General features: G+C 41.2%; 1 protein-coding gene across 1 annotated transcript; it reads left to right on the forward strand.

Moving 5' to 3' along the window:
- The first annotated feature begins 165 nt into the window (after positions 1 to 165).
- slc8b1 (solute carrier family 8 member B1) lies at positions 166 to 9,728 on the forward strand. The gene is made up of 15 exons (XM_083912205.1): positions 166 to 533; positions 2,306 to 2,458; positions 2,954 to 3,006; positions 3,348 to 3,405; positions 4,126 to 4,231; positions 4,322 to 4,489; positions 4,970 to 5,083; positions 5,168 to 5,239; positions 5,342 to 5,472; positions 5,599 to 5,740; positions 5,849 to 5,970; positions 8,516 to 8,669; positions 8,763 to 8,843; positions 8,950 to 9,014; positions 9,124 to 9,728. The coding sequence occupies exons 1-15, from the start codon at positions 360 to 362 to the stop codon at positions 9,310 to 9,312; spliced, it is 1,782 nt and encodes a 593-aa protein (XP_083768331.1). The 5' UTR covers positions 166 to 359; the 3' UTR covers positions 9,313 to 9,728.
- The last annotated feature ends 5 nt before the right edge of the window (positions 9,729 to 9,733 follow it).

Below are 9,733 nucleotides of genomic sequence, written 5' to 3' on the forward strand. Positions count from 1 at the left end.
ATTTTCTATTCCTGTATCTACAGTAAAATAAAGATGTTTTTTTGGAAGTCTCAAGTCTCAAGTAGTCTCAAGTCTGAAGTTTCCGAGGAGTCCTTGAAGGCGGCACAGGTCCGTAAAAACAGTAGGTGTGGTTTCAGCTGAAGGTGTTCGCAATGTTCACGGACGCTGTATCCGAGCGGACAGCCTTTAAAAGGTCTAAAGAAACAAATAATTGATGTTCAATTGAAGCTACAATAACGAGGTGTGTTTCAAACGACGTTTCTCAGCTTTTCCGGTTTCATTTAAAGTGAACGGTGCGGATTGCGGGAGTAAAACGGTCCTGTCCGCCAGTATGGACGCGGCTGCAGGATAAAGAAACCATGTCTTCTGTTTACCTGTCACTTCTTCTTCTGCTGCTGCTGCTGCTGGTGTCACCGGGTCTCCAGCAGCTCACCTCTGGCTCTCAGGTCCCCGTGAACCGGCCCGATGTCGGATTAACCGGGCTGTCTTCAAACACCACACGAGCCACCATGTTCCAAAACAGCAACGATGAGGTCTGTGAGATTTGACCAAATTAAACATATCGACTGTGTTTGGTGTGAGTTTCACAAGTGTTTGTATGTTTGTATGTTTGTATGTGTGCTGGCTGTTCACTGGATCCATGCGCAGCTAGTTTTCCAGCTGTCAGGTTTCTTTTCTGCAGCTGTCACATGATTAATATCCACTGGTGAATCAAGTCTAACTGCTCTGTGTTAATGTGACAAACATGTTTACTTCATTAACATGTGACCCCCCAGATACAAGTGTAAGTCTGTGGGCCTCTACATAGTGTCACCATGTCCTACTCTACGCTCATTTACATGTTTTTATTTTAATAAAACCAGTATTCCTTTAATTAATACGAATTTCCCAGTCTGTATTCTAGCATATTGGGGGTGATGTGTGCATTGAAGCACAATTTAAGATTAAAGTAAGATTAACTTTATTGTCCAAGTGGGACATTTGTCTTGGACTCTTCACCCATGCTGCAGCCATGAAAAACAACATGATGCAGATACAATACAACAGATATTAAAATGATCCTATCGGTGTGTAATACACAACATGGTGCCACACATTCCTGGTGAATAAATAAATAAATAAATAGATCAGTCAGAAATACTTTAATAATCCCAGGGGGATATTGTTTTTGTTACGAAACTCCAGATATAAAAACAACAACTATTATACAGACTAAAGATATATTAGAAAGAACTCAAATTTAAATTTACAGAAGTTATTATTTACAGTTGTGAAATATATAAAAGGTCGAAGATTGTCTGTGGTTGGGTCTGAATTACAGAGAGGAGGTGACAGACTCTCATAGGGATGCATTTTATAGTTTAATGGCCACAGGCAAAGAGAGATCCACCAAGTGACAACAACCCTTGAAAAATAATTATAAATATAGTTAAAAAAAACTTTACTTTTCCCTTATTGTTTCTATATGGAGCACTTGGGGCAGTTAAGCATATATATATATATATATATATATATATATATATATATATATTTGTTTGCCATGCTCTGGGTTGTTTCCACACTTATTCTAAAAGCTAGATAAATAAACGTGATAGCCTAATGTATATTGATATTTGAAGATATACACTCCCTGGCACATTTAATACTTTAGCACGTACAATTACAATCCAGTGCAATAGCTTTAGAAGCATATAATGGCCAGTTTTTGTTAAAAGTCAAGGTGTTTGTTAATGCAACATTGTGTTTATTACTGAGGCCGTAGGGATGTGATGGTGCTGCACTGGACTGTATCATATTGTTAAATACATACAGTATATAATACCCCCTCCTGTTTGTAAGTGGAAAACACTACTAACATACACACAATTTGAAAAACTCCTCTATAACTCTATTTCATCCTTAGTGTCCACAAGTTGATTTTATGTTTACTTGAAGCATGTCCCTCAAAATGCTGTTAAGTGTCTTGGCTTCTGGGCTAAATATTACAAAGCTGTCATATGTAGTTTGTAGTGTGTATTATACTTGAAGGCATTTAGCGCAACAGGATACATACACAATGAGAGAGAACTGGAGTCAATAAAGACCCACTGCACACTAAAGCGTTACCATTATAGTAATGTTTTTCACAATACTTTAAATTCATGGAGTAACTGTAAGTATTTGTATTTAAGTGCTATAATGATGAGTAAGAGGTGCTCAAATTTGTTTTTGAAAAATGAATATAATTTGAGTCATTTAGGCAAGTAAGTTGAAGAAAAAAAAACACCCTGATATCTTTGTTTTTTCTGTTTTTGTGTGGGTTCAGTGTGACCGTGTGATGAACCTCAGTGCCGCAGACCGCTGTGCGTTTGTGAAGAACACGCCAGACTGTAGCATGGAAGATGGCTTCATCAACTACCTTAATGTTGCCTTCTGTCTGCTTCCTCCCAACCTCACACCTCTCACCATCACTCTCTGTGTAAGTGTGTGTGTGTGTGTGTGTGTGTGTGTGTGTGTGTGTGTGTGGGGGGGGGGTTGTACAACATGAAACCACAGCTCAGCACCATCTTTTGAGGAAGATATCTTTACTGTAGGAGAACAAGGCATTATCAATCATCTGATTTGCCGGCGCTCAGTCATTTCACTCTTTGCTGAATACTGGGTTTTTTTGTAGGAATGTACAAACTTCCTGCATTGCCCTCTTTGCAACACAAATCAAACTGTCACACTGAAAATTGCATTGAGCGCACTATTGGGAGGGAAAGTACGAGTGACATTTGTCTGAATCTGTCAAGGAAGTGTAGAATTTAAATGGTCTATGCTACAGATTAGGAACAATAGGATCCGTGGAGTCAAACAAGACCGTGTTTATCAGGGTCAACTCATGAAACCGTGTTTAGCTACAGACTCAGCAGCACCCCATCTTCTCTGAGTGTGTGTTGAGAAAACATTACTTTCTTCTGCTTCTCCACAGATTATATGGCTGCTCTTTTTGTTCGTCATTCTCGGAGTCACAGCGTCTAAATTGTAAGTGTCTCTAATGTTGCCAGTGTCAGTATGTGCCGCAAGTTCCCCTTTGCAGTATGCGTCATGCCAGCAATCCCAATCCACCCATTTCCAGTGATTGGTTTCAGCTATGGAGTGTTATCAGCTTAATATTCACATGAAGTCACATGACTGTAGAGTTTTTCATCACTGTTTCACTTAAGTTGTAAGATGGTGGGATTTCCTCAAAGGAAACACAGTTAGTTCTGCTATTTTACCCCAAACACAAGTGCCCTTCAGTCGCTGAATGGTCAAGAAGCTGCTGTATGTTTACAGTAAAAAAAAAATAATTTAATGTATTAATTTTCACTGTTTCTCCACAGTTTCTGTCCCAACCTGTCAGCCATCTCTACCAGTCTGCACCTCACTCACAACGTGGCTGTATCCTTAATCTACATCCACCGAACTTCCCTCAGACGTTCTCACTTTGTTATATTTATGTACGTTCATATACACTGGAGATCAAAATAAGAGAACAAATTATAAATACTTGATTTATAATTTCAATACTGTAACTTTATGTTCAGCGTCAGACTGAAGAAAATGTCTAACAAAGTTAAATTTGGAGGAGGAAGTGTCAGAGTCCAGATCTAAACCCCATAGAGAATCTCTGGAAAATCCTTGGCAACAAAGTCTAAGAAACCCACTAAAGTTACTGAACTGTTTAAGAGACTGAAAAAGAACGGACCAAGATCAAACCAGAGCAGTGTGAGAAACTAGTGAGTCATTCAAAACAAGGGCCTCTACACTTCCTATTCATTTTTTTAATCCTATAGTCCTAAGAAAACAGTGTTTAAATCTCTTCAGTGGGTACTGGTCTCTTGGCTATTTAAAACATGCTAATACAGCAGTGGTATAGCTGCATTAGATATTCTGTCAAATTATGAACAATAAAAAATAATAATTTTAAAATACAGTATAAATAATTAGTTCTCTAATTTTGATCTCCAGTGTGCGTATATATATATATCAGGAGCGTAACATGTACAATCAGTACAAAGCAATCAGGCAGATGATTCACCAGCACACTTCCTGTTTTTCGATGTTGGTAAATTATCGTTTTGTACGGAATATTTTCCTTGACTGCTTTTTTTTGCTGAGGGTGTGACACTTCTGGCTCTTGGTAATGGAGCGCCTGACGTCTTCAGTGCCATCGCAGCTTTCTCTCACCCACACACCGCTGGGCTGGCTGTCGGAGCCTTATTTGGTAGGCACACACACACAGACACACATATAAATGAACAACTCAAGCTTTTTAATATGAAAACGTGGCTCATCTCTTTCACTCCACCCACAGGAGCTGGTATATTTGTCACCACTGTAGTTGCAGGCAGCGTGGCGCTGGTCAAGCCTTTCGCTGTCGCCTCACGTCCTTTTCTGCGTGACGTCACCTTCTACATGGTTGCAGTGTTTTGGACTTTCCTCATGTTGTACAGAGGAACCACCACACTGGGAGAAACACTGGGTACACACACACACACTCACACACATATTGGTCCTTTTTCGAAGGATTTTTTTGTTGAGCTCTTTGCGTTGTATATTGCTGTATAAACAAATACATTTTTACAATTAAGATTTATTGTTCGGTATGGGTAGAGCCCTGCTTTAGAGGCTTTTCTTTGTTTGTTTTAGTTACTCGTTAACAGATTTCAATGAGATTTTGTTGAAAGTTAGGCCACAAGCCAAGACAAACGGGGTGTGTGTGTGTGTGTGTGTTTGTTTTCTGGCTGCCAACATCTGCAATCTCAGCTATCTGTCTGACCAAAAACTTTCCCAGAATGCAGTACTGTACAAAGAATCACCCAGCCATACTTTTCTGTCACCTACCCATTCTTAGACATTTCCACACAAACAGTAGACTGTATAGACACTATACCGTGTATGCATCCAGTTTCAAGAGCAGCTTTACTCCAATCTTTCACTTTGCTTCATTTCCTTTCTCCAGGTTACCTGGGCCTCTATGTGGTCTATGTGTTGACTGTTATCATCAGCGCGTACATCTACAACCGGCAGAAACATTCACTGAACTCCAGTGTCCGCAACGATGGACATATTCAAGGTAGGAAACACAAATACATATACACGCAAACAAATTTAAAAGAAATGTTTCTACAATTACCAGTAATATTTTCGGTCTTTGCAGAGTTTCACTCGTCTGACTCCTCTGATGATAACGTTCCCTGTCTGACAGGAGGGACTGTCCAACAGGAGTACGGTAGGATGCAGCACCCTTCTATAAACCACCATATAAGTTAATAAACACCAGGATTTTTCTGCATGATCAGGACCATAACATGCACGCGTGTGTGTGTTTCAGAGTCAGAGTACAGGCCGCTTCTTCCTTACTCTGAGTCCACGAGTCAGATCCTGCTGAGCTCTCTGAACCCGGTGGACAACAGGAAGTGGAGGAGGAAATCGTGGAGCTGGAGACTCCTCAAAGTACTGAAGGTATGTGTGTGTGTGTGTGTGTGATGGTAGACAGATATAAGGAGCAGTGTAAAAAGCTCAATTTCTAAAGGAATCTGGTTTGGTAGAGCAAGTCAAAGGAGTGAAAAGCTGTCTAAAACCCATCAGACACCTCTAGAGTTCCTGCTGCTGCTCTGCATCCCCGTGGTCGACCCTGATAAAGAAGACAGGAACTGGAGACGTCCACTAAACTGCATTCATCTGATCACCGCTCCTCTGGTGTGTGTGCTCTCCTTCCAGTCTGGAATATGTAAGTGCACCATAACATACTTTAGCAGCCGTAACCAAATGGAGTATATTGTTAAATCATCACCCTATTTTTAAATCTCTTCATTTTTTTCCTTCGCTAATGTCTAAGATGGAGATTATATGATCCAAGGGCAGTTTCCTCTCTGTCTGCTGACGCTTCTTCTGGGACTTTTCCTGTCTGCTATTGTCTTCTGCACCACCAGTAATGACTGTCCTCCCAAATATCATTCAGTAAGTATTTGTGGATATTAAAAAGGTTCCAATATTGTCCAAAATGTACAGGATATGCACTCTTTTTTTTGGGGGGGGGGAACTTTCAGGTCATGAAAACGTATTGGATGATGAATTGATCAGATCGATTGTATTCCTAAAGTCTTCTTTATCCATTTTGAAAGTTAAAGTTTCTTCTAGTCAGACAAGTTAGTTGTATGGTAAGGATGTCCTCTACTAGCTAAGAAAAGGTAAGAGGACATCCTTACCATACAACTAACTTGTCTGACGAGAAGAAACTTTCGCGATGAATTGATCATTTATCAATTCGGTTGGCATGCCATTTGAAATGTGTTGCCAAATGCAATGAATTCAACTGACACAAAATAAATATAAGATGAATAACTATACAGTATTATATAACAGAATAAAATAGATATAAATTAAAAACATTATATAAATAATTATCCTCAAAGCAATTTCAGTCAAAAACAACTGGACTGGTTGTTTGTCTAGGAAGACGTTTCACCTCTCATCCAAGAGGCTTCATCAGTTCATGTACGCATCTGACCAGGCTGGGACTGGTCCAACTAACTGGTGTGGAGATCCAGGTATTTAACCTCTCACAAGGCCGATGATGTCACTGACACTCTTTGTGCTCCAAGTGCCCACGCCCGTCGTTAGAGTTACAGTCGTTGGTGGGCAGTTGGTTTCGACTTCGTTAGTGCTCTATTGAGTCTGAACACACTGAACACACTCAGACAGAGACTAGTACATCCGAAGGACAGAACACCACACCACCACAAAAGCAACCTGGTTTATGCTGTCCAATGCAATGAGGAATGCAAAGATCTTTACATTGGAGAAACAAAACAACCACTGCATAAACGCATGGCCCAACACAGGAGAGCTAACTCCTCAGGCCTGGACTCGGCTGTCCACTTACACCTCAAGGAGAAAGCCCACTCCTTTGATGACAGCAATGTCCAAATCTTGGACAGAGAGGACAGATGGTTTGAAAGAGGAGTAAAAGAAGCCATCTATGTAAAAGTGGAGAAACCATCGCTAAACAGAGGAGGGGGTCTGAGACACCACTTATCTCCAATTTACAATGCCGCCCTTTCATCCCTTCCCAGGAGATTCAACAATCTAACCTCAAAGGACAACTGTTCACACATGGCCCGGGTGACCCCAACGACTGTCGTTCAGACTCAATAGAGCACTAACGACGTCGAAACCAACTGCCCACCAACGACTGTCACTCTAACGACGGGCGTGGGCACTTGGAGCACAAAGAGTGTCAGTGACATCATCGGCCTTGTGAGAGGTTAAATACCTGGATCTCCACACCAGTTAGTTGGACCAGTCCCAGCCTGGTCAGATGCGTACATGAACTGATGAAGCCTCTTGGATGAGAGGTGAAACGTCTTCCTAGACAAACAACCAGTCCAGTTGTTTTTGACTGAAATTGCTTTGAGGATAACGATGACCTGGACGAATGAGAACATTCACAGGCTTATATAAATAATTAAAATAAAGAAAAAGGAATGGAGAGAGCAGAGGAGATGGTGGTGATCATCACAATATGGTACATTTTCAAGAACATTCTACTGGTTGCCTCTTTTATCGTAGCAGGAAGAGACATTTAGCAGCCAACCCTGCACATTATTTATTTTCTATTAGAAGGAGATGTAATTATTCTCTTTCTGTCAGACCTAATGTTTTTATAATTCTGACATTGTGTTAGTTGTGTTGTTCTGTCTCATCATAATGACAGCCTGTCCTCTCTGGGCAACCTGGTCCGTCTGTCTGCGCTTCTCTATTGCCGCGCTGCGCTCACTCAGTCTGTACGTCATCACTGTCTTCCTCGGGTTCTTATCAGTCACTGTGGTGAGGTAGTCTGCCACAGTGTACTGTCTGTTTAGGTGTGTATTGTGAGTGTGTAATTTCATTCCAATAAGAGGCATAATCTTCTTTTTCTATACTAACTGCTCCGTGAGGCTCCACTGAGGCGCAGCAGTGCTTTGAGCTAAATGCTAACATCACAACATGGTCAACATCCTAGTTAAGCATTCCAACATTTGCTAATTAGCACTAAACACAAAGTACAGCTCGAGCTGGTGAGAATGCCAGTAGTTCTGCAGGTACATGGACATTAACCAACTAGACAAATAACAAATGTGACCTGACGGGGGCGTCTGGGAACTAGAGCTGTGATTGGGCCCCAGCAGGTTTGGACCCCAGCCTGATTAAAAAAACATGAATTTCAACTGTAAAAACGCAAAACACAGAACAAACAGACACTAGGAACTCAAGCACACTCCTGCTGATTCAAGCCTGGGTTCATTTTGAAAAATCACAACGAGGCCAAATCATGTTCGGGCAGAGAATCAAAGCTCTCCGGGAACCATGAATGTTTTGTTTGTACAAAATGTTGTGCCAATCCAACTTGCAGGTATTGAGACAGCTCTTAAAACATTTTTTCATAACCAGTTGGATGAGTTGAGTGTTTTATTCATTGCTTATGTGTATTTAATTCTAATGTTTTCTTTTCCCCTCCTTCCAGCTGTTTGCTGTTCTGGGCTTCGTGGTGAGTGCTGTGTTGATCAGCGCAGCAGCCTCTGAAGTGGTCAGTCTTCTGCACATGCTTGGTGTGGTGCTAAGTCTCAGCAACACTGTGCTGGGGCTGACTCTGTTGGCCTGGGGCAACAGCATAGGAGGTGATATTTGTGAACCTAGTTCAAAACATATAAAAATATGTGCTTGTTCTTCAAATCTTTAGCACATCATCTGTATGCACCTCTCCTTTTCAGACTGTTTTTCTGACATCACCATCGCCCGTCAGGGCTACCCACGGATGGCCATATCTGCCTGCTTCGGAGGCATCATTTTCAGTATCCTTAATAAGAGAACATGTGTCTGTATAAAAACACAACATATTGACATGTACTGTATAACAGTGACTGTTATAGATTGCATCCTTGACTGTGTTTTCCTCAGACATGCTCTTTGGAGTTGGTTTAGGTTGTCTGTTGCAGATGGTTCATACACATTCTGACGTGCAGGTAATCTCCTCAAACACACACAGATTACGATTCTGGTCAAACATTCAGAGAAATATTGGGGTTACAGATACCTAAAAACATGATGCATTTGTCTCTTTCTCCTCCACAGTTTGAATCAGAGGGTTTGTTGACGTGGGTTCTCGCAGGATCTTTGGGCGTGTCTCTGGTCCTGTCCTTCGTCATCGTTCCACTGTGCCAGTTCCATTTGGGTCGGACGTACGGGATATTTCTCCTCGTCTTCTACGCCACATTCCTTCTCATTGCACTCCTCACAGAGTTTGGCAAAATTCACGAGTAGATCTGACCCTCCCGGTCTGAAATGAGGGACATCCTCCCGTAATACAACATGATGCCCTGGAACAGACGTACATCTTCTTCCACACATCATATTCATGCACTTTTTATATAACAATCAACCGCACACTTTGTGCACTAGCCTCCTACCCAGAGCCATCTGAAACCAGGCAGGCAAATGAACAACAAACTGAGACTTTTCTCCTCAGGGAGAGCTGACACTTATTACACTGTGCCTTTATTCAACTTGTTTTTGCTGACTGGAACTGTCACGGCACTTTGTGAGTCCAGAGGGAAAACAAAGGTTGTAGAAATTTGTCCTCTAAAATATGTGAATGAACTAAATGTACTGTAAATCAAAATGTTAAAATGGCCTTGTACAAAGCTGCTTTGGGGGCATTAAATTATTTTGGTTTGGTATTTGT

The sequence above is a fragment of the Echiichthys vipera genome (assembly GCF_963691815.1).
Source record: "Echiichthys vipera genome assembly, chromosome: 4".
NCBI classification, from domain to species: Eukaryota; Metazoa; Chordata; class Actinopteri; order Perciformes; family Trachinidae; genus Echiichthys; species Echiichthys vipera.